Source organism: Ursus maritimus, unplaced genomic scaffold (assembly GCF_017311325.1).
Source record: "Ursus maritimus isolate PB19 unplaced genomic scaffold, ASM1731132v1 scaffold_32, whole genome shotgun sequence".
NCBI lineage: Eukaryota > Metazoa > Chordata > Mammalia > Carnivora > Ursidae > Ursus > Ursus maritimus.
Window position 1 is genome coordinate 8,986,199 of NW_024425786.1, and position 20,636 is coordinate 9,006,834.

Consider the following 20,636-nt stretch of genomic DNA (forward strand, 5'->3'; position numbering starts at 1 on the left):
TCAGACAAATGACTTGATCTCCGTCAGCTGTGAGCTGGGCATGCGCCCACTGGCCTTTGGGGGCAGAAGTAGGCTTCCATGGAGTGCCTGCAGCCTGGCCCGCACACAGTAGGTGCTTAACGAATATCCTGTCGTTTCATTTCCTCCTCAAAGGGCTAGAGCTGAGAACGTGGAGGAGTGACGGAGGCCAGGTGGTGGGAGGGGGTGCTGAGTTTTGGGGGGCACCTGGGGTTCTGGGTCTGTGTCAAGAGGGAAGGGAAGCTTGGGTCCTGTGTTCTGGGGACCTCCCCAAGAGAAGGGAGGCAGGAGGGGAGGCAGCAAGGAGTGGCGCTCTCGCGCTCTAGCCTCGGGGGGCTGTCGCTTCACCTCTGGGCTGCTGGGAACGTTGCCGGGAGACTCCGTGGGACCACGGATCTACACGTACAGTCAGTCGCTCCCGGGAGACAGCAGGTGCGCAGTGCACGTTTGCTGCTCTGTTCTGCGGGTTTCTCCTGTCCTGGGAGAAGGGGGCCCCATGTTGAGCAGAGGAAAGGGAGCTGCTGACCCTGATGTGAGAGTGGGTGAGGGGGCGCCCTGATGGCCTCCTTGTGCGTGGTCCTCCATCAGCCTGCCACCAGCCAGGCCCTGGAATGATCTAGAACTTTTGGGAGACCAGGGAGGTGGCTTTGCTTCTTTCCCTCTCCATTTCACACAGTTAGAGGTGTCTCATATATTGTATGTTAGATAGGCCCTTCCTCCCTCCCTCACCTCTCTTCCTCCCTCCCTCTCTCCCTCCCTGCTTCCCCTTCCTCCCCTCCCCCACTTCCCTCCCTCCCTCACCTCTCTTCCTCCTTCCTTCCCACTCCTCCCTCCCTACTTCCTTCCCTCCCTCTCTTCTTCCCTCCCTTATCTCCCTCTCTCCCTTAACTCTCTTCCATCCATCCATTCACCCATACACCTATCCATCCATCTTCTCTCCAGTCCCCCATCCCCACACTGGGTCACAGCTTGCCCCCCTGTTAAATGAGTGGTTAAGAGTCATCAGTGATTTCCAGATTTTTCACCTGGGGACCTTGTATTTTGGAAGATTGGGTTTGCCACACTGCTGAGTAAATTGAGTACTATCCAATTTATTTCCTCATTTTAAAATGTCAGAGCTCCCCTGTGGGTGGGTGATATGTGGGTGTGAGCCTCCCCAACACCAGCCAAAGGATCTAGAAGCTTCCATAGATCACGTTTCCCCAGAGCCCATTGGCCCCGTGCTGGGGCCGTCCAGAGACCCCTGGCCCATGTGGCTTCTGGGGTGACCTGAGGCCGGCTCCCTGGACTGTGGGTCAGCCGGGCCTCTGCTCTGGGGAGCTCCACAGTAGAGGGAGTGGTGACCTTTTGTCCTGCTCTGTGGAGGGGCTTTCTGTTCCTCATTGTTAAGCCATGACAGGGCTGTGGTTGGTTTTTTTTTTTTTTTTTTTTTTTCCCCTGTCCAAGAGGATAAACAGGCCTGGAGATTGCTCAAGGGAGGGCTGACCTCCTCTGCCTGCTGCCAGCCCCTCTGGTCTGGAATCGCACTGAGCAGCAGGAGGAAGTATAGGGAAGGGTGTTCATAACAAGATGCTGACCGGAAAAGGCCCTGGAGGGGAGGCCTCTGGGTAGTGGCCTGGGGGCTGTGGGGTCCTGCTGCCTGCCTTTGTCCAGGAACCCTTGGCCCGTGGGTGGAGAGAGAGCACAGACTTGGCCAGGGCAGGGCCCTTTCCCATCAGGCCTTTTGGACCCTGACAGGAAACCCTCCCCCCAGCCAGGGCTGGCCTCCCAGGGCTGTACCCTCCTAGCTGCCCTCAGGGTGCGGCTTTCCCTCTGCCCCCCTCCTGGTGGGGATGAAGCCCACGGTGTGCTGGGTTGGGTCCCCGAGGCCTGTGCCGGCCACCCTGCGGGAGAAGGAGGTGCAGCCCTCCCTGCTCTCGGGGCTGCTCTCTGGGGGTGCTCAGCCAGAGGGAGAGCCACAGCCCCTTCCCTTCGGGAAGCTGCACAGTGGCAGCCTGCAGGGAAGGCCCATCGGGGGCCCGGGGGACAGTCAGGCCCTCCGCCACGTTGGTGCACAGTCGAATGGTGTGTGTAAAGGGGGCTGCAGAAGGTACGAATCTCTGGTTTAGGGGCTGCCCCGGCCTTTGGTCTCTGGGTCTCCTCTCTGTGCCCCCCGCCAGGTCATCTTGCTCTGTCCACGGGTGCCAGATAATCGGATAGGTGCAGCAGCGGAGTGTCAGAATCCCTGCGATGGGGGCGGGGGTCTTTCTCTTTCTTTCTTTTTATAACCGAACAGCTTCCTGAGCCCACTCCCTGAGCTTCTGCCCCGTTTGTTGGGGTGGGAGTCATTAGTAACATCATTAGTGCAGGCCCCCCAGATGTTTTGGACACTGACAGTGAGCCTCACCCCCACCTGTGAGGAGCCCTGATAAGGGGCCTTGCTTTTGTCCAGCCCGCTCCAGGACCACACGGGGAAGGAGGAAGGGCTGGGATTGAGGGTGCGTGTGCGTGTGTGTGTGCACGCGTGTGTGTGCACGCACACGCCCAGCCATGGGCGTGCAAGCTGGTAGTCCAGATGGGAATGGGTTACTTTTTTCAGCTCTGTGCTGTGCAGAATGGTTCCCGCTTCCCTTGCTAGCCACCTGTGTCTTCCCCAGCCTCACTAGAGGGGCTTCGGCACTGGCCCTGGGATGGAGCGGGGGCTTCAGGGGGCAGGCCAGCGTGACGGATGCACCCCCTGTTTATGCTTCGTGGCCGTGGTGCTGCATTGGCCCCCTTGACGAATGATATTGTCATGAAGCCCGCTGCTTAGATTAGCGAACCCTGAACATCTACTGAACACTTACAACGTGAACACCAGTACGTGCTAGGCTCCGGGGTAATACCAGAGTTACGCCCACCCCACAGGCTCAGAGGGCACCCAGCTAGTGGGGGCACAGCCCTGTGGGCCAGGAGCCCCTGAAGGAGGAGGTCGGGATTCTGGGTCCGAGTGATGATGGACCTGGGAAGCTTTCACGGGGAGGCTGCCGTCGGAAGAGATATGTGGAATTTTATCTGAGGAAGCGTGAAGCTGTTCCAGGTGGATCAGGCAGTGCGGGCAGGAAGCGCCACAGATCGCTCTGTCCCAGGGAACCCCAGCCCCGGGGCTCGTCTCCCCCATGACTTGCAGCTGTTGGCCCTGAGCTGTGTGCAGCCAGGGTGGGGGTGGTGCTGCCCGCCAAGCCACTCGTCCTCTCCTCGGGGGCCCGGCAGAGGCTCTGGCAGTCCCGACTCCCAGGCAGTGTGTGGAGGGGGAAGGCCAAGGCCCACTTCCTTGCAGCCTGACCCCCCAGGGGGGTCCCTGGAGCGTGAACTATACGTAGTGTCAGTCCTGCAGGGAGGCCGGGCCGGTACTGGGCAACACCTAGGGTGCCTGGGGGCTGGGCGCCCTGCTGGTACAAGGGGACCTGAGTTGGGGGGGGCGATAGTATCCACTGGGTAGAGCACCTGGCACCCCATAGTGCTCAAGGCATGGTCATTGTCATTATCGTCATCGACCGGCCTTTGTCTACTGAGCCCCGACTTGTGGGCCCTGTGCTGGAGTCTGAGGGCCTAGAGATGATGGGGCTGTTGTTTCTGCCCGTGTCACAGACATTGGTGGTGTGTGCGTCTATGTGTGCACATGTGTGTGTATGTGGGGGCACACGTACTTGTGCACAGGTGTGCAGGTGCACAGGCACCCCCCTACCCCACTTGAGCAGAATGAGCTGATTGTCAGCAGGGGCATATCCAGTGTTCAGAGAGAGCCCAGAGGAGGAGGAACCTGACACAGGCTGGGGGAGTCAGGGAGGGCTTCCCAGAGGAGGCAGCACTCAGCTGGAAGCACCAAGGGTGTGTGATTCCCAGGTGCAGGAGGGAGCAGGAGGCATCCTAGGCAGAGGGCAGCTTTGTGCTGAGCACCGTGGTTCTCTGTGACTGAAGCCACTGCCTTCTGGGCAGCTTTGGGTCCCCACGTCTGTCCCCTGGAGTGTTAGAGGAGCTAGCCCCACTCTCCGGCCAGCTGGCTTGGCGCCACCACCTGCAGACATGAGCGTGTGGCAGTGAGGGAGGGAGAAGAGGCGATAAGAGAAGGTGGGGGCTCTCCTGTCCACCTTCCTCTCGAAGGGGGCCGTCCGCACATCGGGAGAGCCCCAGAGGGAGAGGGCCTAACACTGGCAGGCCACAGGACCCCCATCCTGAGGTGTTAGGGGTGACAGGATCTAGGCGTGGCCGTGCTGATGGCTGTCCTTCCCTTCCCTCTTCCAGGTGGCGTTGCTCCCCTATGCCCTGGAGCCTGGAAGCAAATGCGGGCACAGAGAGTACTTCAACCAGAGGGCCCAGATGTGCTGCAGCATGTGTCCGCCGGGTGAGGGGCAGCCGCTGGGGCCCTGACTCCTGGACGCCTGGGGGCTGGCGCCTTGCAGGGAGCGTGGGGATGGGGCTCGGAGCCGGGTAGGGTCACGGCCCTCAGTTCTAACTGAATTCCTTCTAGTTCCATGAGTTGGCCCCATGCTGCCTCTTGCCTCAGGGTCTTGGCACATTCTGTTCCCTCATGCTGGCATAATTCCCAACTCCCTTCCCCAGGTTAACTCCTACTTTTCCCGTAGACCTCAGCTTAGATGGACCCCTCCTCCAGGAAGCCTGCCCACACTGCCTGGTCAGATCTGGCCCTTCCTTTGAGCTCCTGCTGGCCCCCAGGCATCCCCCATGGCAGCAACTTTTCACCCTACAGTCATGGCCTGGCTCCTCTTTTGCCACAGCCACTGTGTGCTCCTGTGTGTGGGCTTGTTCTCTGCGGAATCCCCGGCGCCTGGCACGGCGCCTGGCACATAGTGGGTGCTCAGTACATATATGACCCAAGCAGTGTGTGCTTACCCATCTCACAGTTGGTGGACCTGAGGCCTAACCCCAGTTGGGAAAGCTGAGTAGCTCAACTCTTGGTGTCCTCCACCTGCTCGTTCATGGATACATGCCTTCCTGTACCATTTGTAAAGCATCATCTAAGTGTCAGGCACTGTCCTAAGTACCGGGAGTACCACGGAGAGCAGGGCAGACAAAATCCGCACCCTCATGGATTTTGCATCTAATAGAGGCACAGGCAAAGAAGCCAACAGAGGAAATAGTTGTGTGGTCCTATCAGAGTAAATGCTGTGAAGAAAACAGGGCAGGGCAAAGCCGATGGAGCAGGACACACTGTTTGGTACGGGGTGGTCAGGGAGGGCCTTTCTGCAGAGTCGACACTTGCAGAGACATGCAGGAGGTGAGGCAGAGACATGCAGGAGGTGAGGCAGTGGGTTATACAAATATACAGGGAACGGCCTGCCAGGTTGGAGAAACAGCAGGTGCAAAGGCCCTGAGGTGGGAGCCTATCTGGTGAACTTGAGGAACAGTGAGGCCAGTGTGTGGCCCACAGAGAGTAAGTTAGCAGGGGCCACAGTAAGAGTTTAGATTTTGTTCTATAGAAGCTAGGAAGCCGTCGGAGGGCCCTTGAGCCATTAGCCTGAGGTGTGGGTGGGCACACGTGTACCTGTCATCTCCCGCTGCCACTTTAAGAGACCTCCCAAGTGACTCTCTGTTAACTGGCAGTCTCTGTAAGAAGTTACTGGATTAGCACAGCGGTGGGTATGGCAGGATAGGGCTCAAGGCTCAAGAGAGAAACCCCTTAAAGGTTTGCTTTGGTGTTCCCCCATCTCCTGGCATGCCTTCTCTCCTGGCCCACAAGAGTCCCATATCCTCATCCTTGATAGGAAATCAGGGACTGCATTCCTACTAGTGGTTGTGGCCCTGCTAGTTCATACCCACAGGTGGAGAATTTTAGCCAACTATAGAGAAGAAAGGAGCTAGCAAACCAGTTCTCACTAAAGTGTGATTGACTAGTACCAGGCAGTTCCAGTGGTGGAATGCCAGGCATCTGGAAAGAGCAGAGGGAAAGGCATTGTACGAGCATCAGGGCTGTGGCGATGGAGTGACAGCTGGGGCCTGCAGGATGTGAGATGACTTGGCGAAGGACCTGGAACGCTTTCAAAGAGTCTTCCTACGCAGGCTCGGGACGCTGGGGCTCTGGGGGGTGGTGGACGAGCCACTGACCTCTGGCCTTTGCTTTCTCAGGCTTCCATGCACAGTCGTTCTGCACCGAGACCTCAGATACCGTGTGTGCCCGCTGTGAGGACAGCACCTACACCCAGCTCTGGAACTGGGTTCCCGAGTGCTTGAGCTGCGGCTCCCGCTGTAGCTCTGGTGAGTGGGCTCAGAGAGGGGGCTGGGCCCCGGAGCCTTCCCCAGGCCACTGTGCAGTCCGCCCCTCCGGCTGAGTGCTGGCTAGGATTACCCAGGCCCGTTGTCCTCATGCCCCAGAACAGGAGGTTATATGGGTACAGCCCTTCCCTGTTGACCAATGGCCTTTTCTTTCTTTCTTTTTTTAAAGATTTATTTATTTGAGAGAGAGCGAACAAGCAGAGGGGAGGGACAGAGGGAGAGGGAGAAGCAGACTCCCTGCTGAGCAGAGACCCCGCCGTGGGGCTTGATCCCAGGACCCCGGGATCGTGACCTGAGTGGAAGGCAGGTGCTTCACTGGCCGAGCCACCCAGGCGCCCTGCCAATGGCATTTTCATCCTGTCTCATCACATGCTCCCCAATAGCCCCATGGGGCAGGCAGGCCAAGGGCAGCAGGGGGAGAACTGGGCCCATTTTCGAGCTGAGGAAGCCAAGCCTCGGAGAGCAGGTGTGCTTGCTCGCGCTGTCACGGAGATGCTGCAAGACCGTAGCGGGCGGGGCCGGTGGAGGCGGGGCTGATCCTGGGCTGCCCTTCCGGCTCTTGTAGACCAAGTGGAGACTCAAGCCTGCACTCGGGAGCAGAACCGGATCTGCAGCTGCAAACCGGGCTGGTACTGCACGCTGCAGAGGCAGGAAGGCTGCCGGCTGTGCGCACCACTGCGCCAGTGCCGCCCGGGCTTCGGCGTGGCCAAACCAGGTATGCGGCCAGGACCCGCGGTCCTCAGGGACCCCCGTGGGCCTCTCCTTCATGGGTGCCAACCCATCAGCCGGGCCTGGGAACATGGGCGGTGGCGGCCAGGTGCTTGCTACCACGCAGCTGTCCACCCCTCCCCGTCGCAATCTTCCCTCCAGCGTGCAGGATCAGGCACCTACCGTGGGCTAGGCCTTGGGGGGTCCAGAGAGGGATCAGATTAAACCCAAAGATCCTGGAAAATCGGTGCCTCAGAAGGTGGACCCACGTGATCCTGGAGACCAGGAAGTCACGAGAATTGGTTCAAGTACAAAGTGCCTGGCTGCGCGTGTGTCTGTGTGTGCGCGTGCATGTGTATGTGTGTGCGGTCACACGTGTGCAAGTGTGCTCCCGTGTGTGTTTTAAGGGGCAGAGGTGCAGACAGAGGTCCGTAGGCCCCTCAGACTTCTCCTAGGCCCCCCGTGCTGAAGCCCGCTTGTTCTACTAAGAGTTTGAGGTGGTGACAGATTCCGATTCTTCCCTGAAGGAACTGCAACGTCAGATGTGGTGTGCGCTCCCTGTGCCCCAGGGACGTTCTCCAATACGACGTCATCCACAGACCCTTGCAGGCCCCATCGGACGTGAGTGGCTGAGCGGTTCGGTTCTGGAGGAGCAGGGAGGGCGGTCCCTGGGTGACTGTTGGTCTAGAGCACAGAGCGGCCATGCCACGGGACGTGAACCCCCACCCCCCCAATCCACTGCCTTGGGAGCCTTATTCACCACCAGGATGGCCCTATCCCATAGTACGCGGGCGGGTGGGTCCCAGGACAGCCAGCAGGTGTATAGTTGCCTTGCCCTGGAAGTCAGCACTGGGTCGGGGGGCATGGGGAGTGGAAGGGGTGGGCACAGAAAGGGGTGGTCTTGAGGGCGGGTGTGGCACAAGTGCTCTCTCCCGCATCGTGGCTGCTGGGACTCCCTGCCTGCTGGCCTGGCTCCCATGAGTGAGCCCGGCCACGCCGAGCCCTTCTGGCCTCTGTCGTCCCCTGACCAAACCTCCCCCTCCCCCAGCTGTAGCTCGGTGGCCGTCCCTGGCAACGCCAGCGTGGATGCAGTCTGCACCTCTGTGTCCCCCACCCTGGGAATGGCCCCACGCCCAGCCTCCACGTCCCAGCCAGGGCCCACGCAATCGCAGCGTGGGGAGCCAACTCCAGGGCCCAGCATGGCTCCTAGCACCTCCGTTCTGTTCCCCATGGTTCCAAGCCCCCCCACTGAAGGGCTCAGCACAGGCGACATCTCTCTTCCGATTGGTAAGTCCCAGGAGGGCTCGTTCAGCCTCTCTACTATCTCAGAGCCTTACTGAGCACCTGCTGTGGGCTGGACCCTGTCCCCTGTCCTGGGAGGCAGGTGGTGTCTGCCTGTCTTCTGCCATGACCTACCTGGCACTGTCATTAAGAACTGCTGGGTGGGAGTGGTGGGGTCAGCGTTTTATCTGCAAGGGGAGATGGTCTCCTGGTTGCCGTTTCTGATGAACTCATTAGCCGGTGCGCTGGGCAGGTCACCTCATGGGTTTCCCTTCTGGGGTTAGGACTCCCATCAGGCCACAGATCTCAAAGTGGTCACCCGGGGGCTGAATGTGGCCGACAGACATGTTTTGTTTGGTACGTAGTTTTTGGCTTGTTGGTCTTGTAATTGAATTTGAGAGCCTCTGGACTGAGCTTGCCCCTCCCATGGCAATCCAGGCATCTTTGGTCACGGACTTGGCTGCCTGGCCCCTGGTACGTTTGAGTTTGCTTTCTGCAGCTGCTTTGAGCTTCTCTTTTTCCTTCTAGGACTGATTGTAGGTGTGACAGCCTTGGGTCTGCTGATAATAGGGCTGGTTAACTGTGTCATCATGACCCAAAAAAAGAGTAAGTTTTCATTCCTTCCTCTTTCGTGCATTCATCCATTTGCTCTGGAAGCTTTTCTAGGGCTCCTCCTATGAGTCTAGCACTGGGCATAGCCTTGTGGGTCAGACGGAGCTAGCTACTGGCAGTCCCTGTTCCGTGGGAGCTCAGAGCGGGGGGCAGAAGGCCTTGCCCCTAGTTTACCTACTAGGAGGCAAGATGCCATCAGAGCATTCCAAGGGGGTGGCAGTCTGGGATTCTTGTCTGGAAATCCTGGGGGATTTCCCCAGGCCTTCTGGAACAGTGGCTTCGGAGCTGAGTCAGATGTCCGTGGGTGGACGTGTGCAGGACAGAGAAGGCAAGCTAAGGAGAGGGCATGGAGTGAGCAGAGAGGGGGGTGCTGGTGAACAGGTGAGCATGGTGGAAGGGAATGGGACAGGGTTGCGCCAGCTGGGGAGCTGGGAACGGGGGCTCCCGTGTACCTCGTCTGGTGGGTGATTGTTGCCGCCCAGGGCGGGGCCTACTCTGAATGGTTCTGCTTGGGCCCCGTGCTCCCCTCTTCGTTCGAGCAGGTGTGGCCTGAGGAAGCCACTCTCCCTGACTTGTCTGTCCCCTCTCTCTTCTTCGCAGAGAAGCCCTTCTGCCTACAAGGAGAAGCCAAAGTGGTAAGTGTCCCTCTGCCTCCCCCCTCCTCCCCCGGTCTCCTTCCTTGGTGGGCCGTGGTGTTCCCACGGGAAGTCGTGGATGGTGAAGGTTGGTCCGTCCCGTGTGAGGCAGTGTGCAGCCCTGCGGGGCTGAGGAAAGGCCAGCCAGTCTATCCTTGGTGGTTAGGCAGCCCTCCCTGGGCTAAACGAGAATGCGAGTGTGAAGTGCCCCAGCAAAGAGCAGGGGGTCCGTGGTGTCGGTGTCACGCACCTGGTCACGGACCCCTGTTGTGATGCTGGGCAGATGTGAAATGACTCACGACGCTTGTCTCCTCACCATTAGAAGGAGACGGTGTGGCTTAGCCCCGCGTGAGGGCTGTGCTGGTCACTCAGTGGCCACTGTTCTCGGTGTCTCCCTGAGACCTCACAGAGCACTTCCTCATGGAGCCGTGCGGGGGGTACCCTGGTGTTCCCAAGAGGGCCTGGGAGGGGGTCGTCTCCGGGCTTGAGAGGGAGCCTGGGGGTTTGGGTGCCGCGTCCTGCTCTCTGCTTTGACCGAAGCAGCCCACCTTTGGTCTCGTTTTATAAAGCGGGGTCTGGGAGGGCCTCATGCTAGAACACTGGCGTGGCAGCTCGTCAGGCATTTGGTTGCCAGTGACTTAAAGCAGAGGGGCTTTCTTTTTCTCATGTCCCAGGTTGTCGAGGGGCTGCCAGGTGCTGGAACTGTTCAGTTACATCCTTCTGTGAGGCCAGCAGGACCCCAGGCTCTGTCCCCTTCCGCCTGTCGGCTTCTGTTCTCTTGCCTGTGACCTTACCTCGCAAGATCGCGGGCCCCACTCCGTAGGGGAGCTCCAGGTTTGAGGCAGAAAGAAGAGGGGAACGTGGCCAGGCCGGCGCTGGTGCCTTTGCCAGCAAGTCAGACACTGTCCCTGAAGCCCTGGGTGGGCTTCTTCTCTGGTCTCATGGGCCAGAGCCGTGTCATGGGACCACCCCTGGCTGCTTTTCCAGCCTCTGTGGTGGAGGAGAGGAGGGCAGGGCTTGGGAATGGGTGCTGGAGGAACCAGTACACCGTGTCTGCTCTAACCTCTACCTGGTTGGAAGGGCAGAATTTTTACCCGCTTTAGAGATGAGGAAATAGAGTCTGAGGAACTCCCTCCATGTCCCCAATCCTGCTCGGGCAAGGTTTCTCAACTGTAGCAATTTTGATATCTGGGGTCAGATCATTCTTTGTCCCTGGAGGGGAGGGGGGCTGTCCTGTGCACTGTGGGCTGCTCAGTCATACCCCTGGCCTCTCCCCATGAGATGCCGCTAGCATCGTTTCTCGGGAGTGACAACCAAAAATAACTCCAGATATCGCGGAATGTCCCCTGGAGGCCAGAATCGCCCCTGACCGAGAACTACCGTGCTAGGAAGAAGCTCAGCCCTTGGTGGCCCAGTGCCCAAGGTTTACACAGGGAGTTGGACTTGGTAGGGACCTGAGACTGATCTCAGCTCCTGATGTGGCTGGCAGGAAGAGAGGTGCAGAGAGGGACCGTGATTTGCCCAAGGTCACACAGCACTGTCTCTGGACTCGTGGCCCACCTGTCCTGCAGTGTTGCGTTAGACAAACGGACCCGCTTGCAAGTGCGAACTGTTTCCCATTCCCCCAGGGTACAAATGCCACGCCCTCCTATCTTTTGGCTTCAGTTCAGGGGTGCTCACAGCTGGTGCCTCGTGGGGTGCAGAGCAAGTGCACCCCCAGGCTCTACCCAGCCTCCTTGCTCCCGCAGTGTCTGTCCCGACCAAGTGTTTCCCAACACTTGCGCCCCGGAGGTGTCTTGGGCGTGGCCCAGTGGCCTCCACTTCTCCTTTCCCTTCACTGAGTTTCTGTTCACTGAGTGTAACTCGATTGTTCTTTGAGTGCGGTTCAGCAGAGAGCCCCGTGGTGTGCTGGTAACTGGCTCTCTGGGCAGCTCAAAAACAAAAAACAAAAAACAAACCACCCAGACTCTGATTTGTGGTGTTTGTTCACACCATATAAACATTCCCCCCAAGGCTGGTTTCAAGCTCCCGAGAGCTTACTCACTGGTGGCTGGGAAGAGGCCCGGAGCCACCCACGCCAGGCCTCTCGCCTGCACCCAGCCACCGAATCCTCACACAGCCCCGCGAGGGAAGCACTACGGCCGATTCCATGTTACAGAGCAGGAGACAGACTCAGGGAGGGTCAGTGACCCAGGGAAGGTTAGACCCCTGGGTGAGTGGCCGAGTCCAGCTTGGAAGCTCGGTGGGAATCCGCAGGCTTTGCCCTTCCCCGCTCCCCCCATGCTGTTCCGCCACGGTAGACATTCGGCCCGCAGCAGGGCCTGTCCCCACAGGTTGGGCCTCCTCCCCGGGGCCCTCCAGTGCCCCGGCTCCCACCCCGGCCCCACGCTGAGCCCGTGCCCCACTCTTCCTCAGCCTGCGGGCAGTGGCTGTGCCTGCCAGGAGGGAGCCTAGCTGGGCTATGCATGGGAACTCGCCCACTGTCACTCCCGCCGACGCCCTCCGGCATGGGCTCGTGTCTCACAAGGAGAGTGAACGATTGTGAGGCGCTGAGTGTGTGCCAGGCACAGTTCTGAGCATTTAGTCTCACAGCCACGCTCCGACCCAGGCAGTATGATTATTGCCCCAATTGTCTTGCCTAGGAAATTTGGGCTCAGAGAAGTTAAGTAACTTTCCCAAGGTCACACAGCTAATGAGAGCAGCCTGAGACACCAACCTAGGAGGGCCTCTCTTCTCCAGCCCCAGCACGTACACTAACAGCACCACTCACAGATATGCACCCGCCCTGGTCTTGTCCCCCCCCCCCCCACACCTGTACATACAGATGTGCAAGCCTCAAGAGCACACGCTCACACAGACAGACAAGGAAGCTGTGGCATCTGGAGGACCCAGCTGGTGGCTCTGCGGTGGCTCTGCTTCTGCCCCTGGGGGGGCTGGGCCGTGATGGGGGCTGGCTGTCTGGAATCCTGTGTTTTGGAGCGAGCCTTCTCAGTGCTCCCCTCCCAGCCCAAGCAGCTGCACTCAGGATGCACCTGCCGCACTCGGTGCCTCCCTGAACTTTGCAACTTGGGGCTTTGGGGGAAGGAGGTGGACTGTGACCTTTGGGGGTTCCTGTTCTGCCCAGCCCTAGCCACGAGGAGAGGAGCAGGATGCTGGCCCCCAAAGCCCCTTCTTTGGGTGTTTTGAGGAATGACTTTTGGATCCCCCTCTTGTGCCTCCTTCCCCTGCCTGTCCAAGCTCGCAGCAGGGGTAGGAGGGCCTGCCGTCCAATGGCCTAAGTCAGACCACCTGGGCAAGGGTTCAGCGGAATGTGAAATGCCTTCCATTCCTCCAAAGCTGGGGCCATAAACCAGGGAGGCAGGATGCCGTGGGAAGGTAGCATCTCTGCGACACTGATCTGGGTCCGCTGTGCCTCCACCACACACCAGGCCAGCTGTGTGATACGGAGCCGGGGACTCACCCTCTCTGGGACTCGGTGGCCTCAAGCGACAGCTTGCAAAAAAGATCCTTCAGTCCGATGACAGTGGACTGGCCGCAGGGAATTGAGGGCTGGGGCAGGCTCATTTGTGGGAGAAGCCATAGCCATGGTGGGCCGGGCTGGGCCCCCCAGGGGGGCTGCAGTGATTGGCCAGAGAGGGTGGGCTGCCCAGAGCACCCTTGAAATTGTTGGCCCCTGGAGAGCGGAGCAAAGCCAAGGGGTCAAGGCCTTTCCTGGGGAGCAGGGGCTTGCATGCCCCCACCCCTTGGCCCTCACCTCTCCCTTCTGTCCTGGGCCGCATCCCCCCAGCCCTTCATTTGCCTTGGCTGCCATCCCAGCTGGGACCCTCGCGCTCGGCACAGGCCAGAGGCCAAGGGCAGTAAATGAGAACGTGGGCCCTTCTGTCTCCTTTCTCTCTGGGATCCGGCAATCATGCAGACCCAAGGCAAGGGCTGTGTGCCTGTTCAGTTGGTGTGGACGGGCCACAGGCTCTGATGGAATTCCCACGTGCTCCCCAGCAAGGGGGCCCGGAACTTGGCACCTCCTTGTCTTGAGCCTCCAGAGCTGAAAACCCAGACATGCAGGAAACGGGTCATGGGTTTTAGCCCACCCGTACCATGTCCTGACTGTGTGACGTTGGGCCAATAACTCAAGCTGTCTGGGCCTCGGGTCCCACCTCTGCAAACACTGGGCTGTTAGAAGTATCCGTACCGTGTCTTGGAAGGACTTCCGCCCCTCGGCACTGGATGGCACTCAAATATTGGCTAATATTTTCTTATCGTTGGTGTTATTCGTGTTCTTTTATGGGGAGACGATATGAGGAATAGTCGGAGAGCAGGCTTGGGCAGTGGAATCTGGAAAGGGGTGCCGGCACCCCACGGCTGAGGGTCCTAAACAAGGGCTGTCTACACTGCACTGATTGCTCAAACGCAAGGGCCAGCAAACATTGTCGATGAAGGAAGGGCCAGGCAGTCAATATTTCAGGCTTTCTGGATCATACGGTCTCTGTCAAGGTCTCTCCAAGCCTGGCGCTGGGGCAGGAAAGCAGCCACAGACGTCAGCCGGTGCGAGTGGCCATGTCTGGACACTAACACACTTCATACCATTTTGCAAGTCACAAAATGGTATTTAAACATTTTTTCCCCCAACCATTTAAAAAATGTCAAAACCCTTCTTGGCTCGCAGCCTGTATGTACAAAAACAGTCGCAGGCCAGATCTGGCTCGTGGTGGTCGCGTGCCCACCCCCTTGTGTAACAAACCCGTGCAGAGAGCTTACTGCGGAACAGGCATTGTTCGGGACACGTGACGAATATTCAGCCATTTGATCTTTACAACAACCCCAGGAGGGAGGTTCTTAATACTCCCCCAATATAGGAAAGAAAGGAGGCACAGAAAAGTCAGGTAACTTGTCCAAGGTCACACAGCTAAGTAAGTGATGGAGTCATGATTTGTACCCACGTGGTCCTGTGGGTCCAGAGTCTATGCTCTCAGCTGCTAGGCTGAGCCACATCACCCTGTGCTGATGAAGTGACCTTAGGAAAGTCCCTCTCCTTCTCCGGGCCTCTGTTTCCTGATGCAAAACGAGGATGAAAGGCCTGCCCCACCTCTAGGACAATTTGGTGAACAGGACCACACGGCCCCCACCCTCTCAGGGCTCACACTCCAGTAGGCCAGCCAGATGCCTGGTCTCACAGAGACCACGCAGAATTCTCCTGTCCTGAAAGCCCCGTGTGTGGAGAGAACGTGCACGCGGGGGCAGGAGCGCGATGGAAGCAAGTGGAAAGAGAAGCCGGCTGACCGGCTGACCGCCCTCCCTCCTCTCCTGCCCCTCTAGCCTCACCTGCCTGCTGATAAGGCCCGAGGCGCCCCAGGCCCCGAGCAGCAGCACCTGCTGACCACAGCCCCCAGCTCCAGCAGCAGCTCCCTGGAGAGCTCAGCCAGCGCCGCGGACAGGAGGGCGCCCGCCGGGACCCAGCCGCCAGCACCGGGTGCAGAGAAGGCCGGTGGGTCCGGGGAGGCCCGGGCCAGCTCCAGCAGCTCAGGTGAGAGGAGGGAGCCCACCTGGCTTCCTTCCTTCCCCCCGCTTTCTGTTCCTTCCTGGTTTCTGTCTTAGCCGGCTCCTCCGAGGCCTCCCGTGCAGGGCAAGGCCCGAGTTCCTAGCAGGGCATCAGAACGACTGTGTGACTAGCCTTGGCTCGCCTGCCAGCCTCCTCTCCCTACTACCCTCCACGTGCAACGCGGAGCCACTAACCTCGTTCATTTCTCCGAACCCACAAAATCCTGCCTACCTTTGCCCATGTGGGTTCTTTCCCCAGGAACACCCTTCCTTCTAGACGATCCCAGCTTGTCCTTCGAGTCCCCAGTGTCCAAGAAGGGAGTTACCGTGTATGTCATAATATATAAATATATAATATTATTATAGTGTCACATAGTTACATATTATATAATGTTTGTGGTATATTATATAAATTATTGTATAATATTAAATATTATCGTATTTTGCAGATGAGGATACTGAGGCCCAGAGAGGTTGAAGAGTTTGTTCAAGGGCACACAGCTAGTAAACGGAAAAGCCAGGAATACCCCCTGGGCTCTCAGGTTCCAGAGCTGCGGGGTGGAAAGCTGGATGAATAAATGGGTGTCTTCAGGGCTCCACTCACTGTGGCCCATTGCCCGGTCCCTTTGGGCCTGAGGCATCAGGATTGTGGGGACCTCGTGGGTTCTGGAGAAGCCAAGGCCCCATTTACACAGAATGCGTTTTGCCCTGGGCCTGGGCTGTGGCGGGGGTCCCCTGTGGTGAGAAGCTTCAGTGCCCATAGTGGAGGGAGGCCCTGCCGGGGTCCCTCCCCAGAAACCCTGGGGCTCTCTTGGGTGGATTCTGTAGTGGCAGGCTCCTTAACCCTGCTGAGCCTCAGTTTCCTCTTCTGGAGATGAGCATGGCCTCTCCTTGGCAGGGTTGCAATATCTTTTCCTACTCGTCACCTGTTTCTGGGACTGCTCCCTCCCCGACTGCCGCCTGCACTGAGGTGCCCCACCTCTGTGTCCCCCGCCATAGCCCACCCTCATCATTCTGATGTCTTGTCGGTGCCCCCACCCCAGCCTGAGAGCTCCCCCAGGAAGGGACATAGCCCGTGGTCCTAAACCTTCGTTGAATGAGTGAACGGAGCTCTGAATATCAACTCTTGGTCTTTGTCCGTCTCTGGGATTTATCTTTCTGATTTCCTAGCCACATCTCTTCCACAGTCATCCTGGTGCAGCTTCCTCCTTGGCCCAGACATGGACTCTTGACCATGGCTGCCCACCTCTTGTACCCTCCGCCCCTGCTCTCTGCCCCACTCCACTCTCTGGTGTCAGCTCTGCTCTCTCCCTCTCTCCTCCCACCCCAATACCTCCCTCTACTGTGGGAACATGTCGCTGTGCCCTCTCGTGGTCCCCCATCCGCCCCTGTGGTGTCTCATTCACCATGTGCAAAGGCCACAGTGACTGAGTGACATTTGGGTGCCGTGGGGGCTTGGGTGGAAATTTCCTTCCAGCCCCATGAGTTCACCTCTCCCTCCCTCGGCCTCTTTGGGGCTGTTCTGAGCAGAGCAGCTTGCTGGCCCCCCTCCTGCTTTCAGGCTCCCTTGGAGCCCTCCCCGTGCACCCGACACCACGTGTGTTTGGGTACCTGGCAAGTCCCCGCAGTGACAGCAGGAGCAGCTCTCCCTCTTAGGGGGGCTAGTCTGCATCTAGCCCCTTACACTTAGCTCCTCGGTTCATGCAGCATTCGGTCCCTCACCCACTAGTTCGCGAACGCAGGTGCCCACGGGGCCGGGCGGGAATGTAGGCATGAACCTGCTCCAGGCATCCTGGCCTCGGTGATGAGGACAAACCACCACCCACCCCATTCTGGAATCCCAGATTTATAAAATCACTGAGGCAGCCCCACGCTGTGAATGAAGACAGTGCCACGGTCAATGTTTCATCTCTGTAAGGGAGCAATTTCCAAACCCTTTGATGTTGACTGGGGGCCCAGCAGATAAGGGGCCGCTGATGGAGGAGTCCGGCCTTTTCCTGGTTGTTCTGGCCGGGACTGCCGAGGCTTCCTGCCGTTACGGGAAGGGAACTCCTCCTGGTTGCTTGACCAGTGTTGGGTAACGTATTCTTCCTGTCCCTGCTCACTTCTCTGATTCTTTGTGGGGAGTGTTTTGTTCTCCGAGAACCGTCACCTGCTTTATGTAACTGGCTCCTCCTGTCTGTGGGGTGAGTTGAGCTGGGAGTTATTTGACAGATGAGGAAACTGGAAACAGACACATGAAGGTTCAGTAACTTGTCCGAGGTTACACAGCAGAGCTGGGCTAGAACCGTGGCCTCTAGGCTCTGGGCCCGGCGCTCTTCTTGACCCTTTTGACTTAATGTCTCTCTTGGGCAGCAGAGAGGCTGGGAAGACCTCCTCCACTCCAGGACCCCCCACTGACCGCCCTCCCCCATCTTCTGTTCAGCAGAGCCTTCGTCAGGTGGCCACGGGACCCAGGTCAACGTCACCTGCATCGTAAATGTGTGCAGCGGTTCCGACCATGGCTCTCAGTGCGCCTCCCAAGCCAGCTACACGACGGGGGACGTGGATGCCAGCCCCTCCGGCTCCCCAGATGACGACCAGGTCCCCTTCTCCAAGGAAGAATGCCCTTTTCAGTCCCAGTCAGGGGCTCCAGAGACTCGGCTTGAGAACCCGGAGGACAAGCCCCTGCCCCTTGGTGTGCCTGACGCTGGGATGAAGTCCAGTTAGCCAGACTGGCGTGAGTCGTGTCTCAGCCGAGGTGGGCTGTTCGCTGGTCCTTCTAGGCCCCCCACCCTGCAGGACTCTGGCCCTTTCTGAGCCAAATTCCTTTCATGGCCCCCACAGCCTCAGCCTTCCTCTCATCTGCTGGCAGAAGGACGAGGCAGGAAGAATTGTGGAAAACCGCTCCCATCACAGTGTGCGTCCTTCTCTGAAGGCTAGCTGGACATGGACGTGCTGGCCAGCCTGGAGCCACCCCTGCTGCTCTGAGAGCTGCCCCCCAGCTGCTCCTGCAAGTTGGGCTTCTGGAGCCCTTATTTTGTTTTTTTATTGCTGGGCTCTACCCAGCAGCTCTGGCTTCCCGGGAGGCCCCAGCGTCCTGCCTTCCAGCGGGGCCTGCTGGGGAGGAGGGAGGCGGCGTGAGTCATCCACAGAGAAGGGGTGGTGGAGAAAGGGCAGTGCTTGAGCCTGAATGCTGAGACTACAGGATGCTCGCATTGGGGGCTGGGCTGGGGGGAGGGGTGTCATTGATCAGATGGTTCTGTGCAGGGGTGGGGGCGGCAATGCCTGCAGGGGACAGGGGTCCCCCGTTAGCTGGTAGCCCGTCCAGATCCATTCCTGCCAAATTCACCTCTTGCACAATGGTGGGAAAATCAGACCCCCAGAGGGCCCAGCCAAGCAACCTGCGTGAATACTGTAGTTTGGGCAAGATGGCAAACCTCTGGCCGAAAATCTGCCAACTTAACATGGGGCAGTTAAACAACAACAACAACAACAACAACAACAACAACACCCCAACAGGAAACACCATGCAGGCAAACAAGCCAACAAAACGATGAAGCCAAACTCAGAGTTTGCTGTTCTCTGCTTTTCACCTTCACTCCAATTTACCTAGGGCTCCCGCCCTTCCTCCCTCCGTGTCTGGGGTGGCTGGGCAAGGCCACACCTCTTGTCAGGGAATTTCAGGAACTGGAGATGCCTGAGGCCCACAGCCATCTCCGTCCTCCTACCTCAGCCTGGCCCTCCCTCTGCCCCCCCGAGGCGGTGCTCCTCTTCTCCTCAACCCCCCTCGCTGTTCCTGGAGTCCCAGGCCCCAGGGAAACCACGGGGCCACTTGGGTATCGTGCCCGCTGTGATCTCAGGTGGGTGTGGGATGCTGAGAGCCAGTCTTGTGTCCGTATGTCTGTTGCGTGCCGTCGGCTGTGTAGCTGTGTGGTTGCATTGAATGGCCTGCCTCAGGCAGCTGAAATCCGCAATTTTGTCAAAGGATTCTTTTCCATGAAAGAGTCATTCCGCCTCCCCCAAACGCATGCCCAGAGTCCTGCAGAGCATGGACGCCTGTGGCCTTGACTGGATTCTGGAAGGTAGAGGGGGCTCCTGGAGAAGCCAGTTGGGTCCCAGGTTGGATCCCTTGTGGAAAAATCCCACTGGACGTGGACTTGGCAGCTGAACTTTTGGAGGGTAGGAGAGTCCAGCCTTTACCATGAAGAGAAAGTAAAAGCTTCCCAGAAATCAGGATTCCCTTGGAGTCAGGATATCCCACTGCCTGGACTGGCCGGCGTCTCTGCCCGCCTTGGACGCCGGGTGGCGATGGAGCGTGTCTGCCCCCTGGTGGACCACGTGGGGGGACCTCAGGCCTCGGGCTCTTTCCCAGGGCAGCTCTGGATTGGAAGGGGGCCCTTTCTGGATGTGGCCAGTTCCCAGGCTGTGTTTGTACTGTATATTTTAGACAACATTCCTGCTTCTAAATAAACCTTTTGTTTGTTTTACACATTGACTCCTGGCTCTGGCTTTGCGTCTGAGCTGGGGTTTGTCCATGGTCCTACTTGCCTGCCTCCAATGTGGAGGGGGAGATGGAGTCCTGGCCACTGGACTGACTGGCCCGTGCTGTGCCTGGACCCCAGAAGCTCCCCAGAAACAGCTGCGCTTGCTGAGAACCTGGCCACTCCCTCAGGCCCGGAATCACCCCGCTGGCCTCTGACTATGCCCTCATCACAGGCCCTGTCACTCAGCGTCATCGGCTCTTGGGGTGACATTGCTCTTGGGGTAAACTGGGGTCTCTGCAGATTTGCTTGTTCACATGCTGCCCCCCTCCTCACTTAGGGGAGTGAGATTCTGGCCTCCCAGAGGCTCCAGTCTGGTGACACCTACGAGGCCCGTCACAGTGTGCTCAGAGGAGCGTAGGTGTGGGGGCCAGCTCTGGGAGTACGGAGAAGGGCTCCTGGGCAGGAGCAGTTTTCCAGAACGAGTGGTGGGGAGGAGGTTGCTGGCAAAGGAAGTTCATGTAAAGGCCAGGAGGGGAGAGAGACCCTGGCCCTTGAATTCACTAAGCCAGCCCCTGGGTCACTCACCCTTTTTCCTGGGTCACGGTCACTCCCTCAGCACTACCCTCCCCATTCTTGGTGATTTCCTGGACCACTTCTCCTCCCATAGCCCTGCCCTCTACCCTCTCCATACCCTAGAGCAGGGCTCGGCAAACTTTTCCCATACAGAGCCACGTAGTACGTATTTTAGACCGGGGGGCTCTTACGGTTTCTGTAATGAGTACTCAGGCCTGGTGCCGAGGCAGAAACAGACACAGACCACACATCCACGAATGAGGGTCTGGAGTGTTTTCCGCGCCACCAGGACATTGCCCAGTTCTGTGCAGACACCGAGAGACACTCTACAAGGTGAACTCCGTCCGACACGTCTACCTGGCGGGAGCATCGGACCCCACAGGTGAGGGGCTCAGTCCCACAAGCCCGCCCCACTTCAGATGCCGTCACCTGTCCAAGTGATTGCACCTGTGTTCGTGACTCCTCGGCTGTAAAGCAGAGGTTCCCACGAGCCCCTCCTTGGGTTCAATTCGTTTGCTAGAGCGGCCCACAGAACTCCCAAGACCAGTTTACTCAC

The 20,636-nt window shown here is 58.6% G+C and overlaps 1 protein-coding gene across 2 annotated transcripts in view; it reads left to right on the forward strand.

Annotated features, from left to right (window-relative positions):
• Positions 1–19,510, forward strand: part of TNFRSF1B (TNF receptor superfamily member 1B) — a 33,647-nt gene extending 14,137 nt beyond the window's left edge. Inside the window, exons 2-11 of one of the 2 annotated variants that reach the window (XM_040645794.1) lie at positions 4,282–4,381; positions 6,124–6,252; positions 6,836–6,985; positions 7,506–7,599; positions 8,027–8,265; positions 8,788–8,865; positions 9,472–9,506; positions 14,820–15,027; positions 17,467–17,781; positions 17,868–19,510. In XM_040645794.1, coding sequence (XP_040501728.1) covers positions 4,282–4,381; positions 6,124–6,252; positions 6,836–6,985; positions 7,506–7,599; positions 8,027–8,265; positions 8,788–8,865; positions 9,472–9,506; positions 14,820–15,027; positions 17,467–17,750 — 1,317 coding nt within the window. In that variant the 3' untranslated portion in view covers positions 17,751–17,781; positions 17,868–19,510. Of the gene's footprint in view, positions 1–4,281; positions 4,382–6,123; positions 6,253–6,835; positions 6,986–7,505; positions 7,600–8,026; positions 8,266–8,787; positions 8,866–9,471; positions 9,507–14,819; positions 15,028–17,466 lie in introns of both variants that reach the window. The other variant, XM_040645795.1, reaches the window with a different exon arrangement.
• Positions 19,511–20,636: the final 1,126 nt, after the last annotated feature.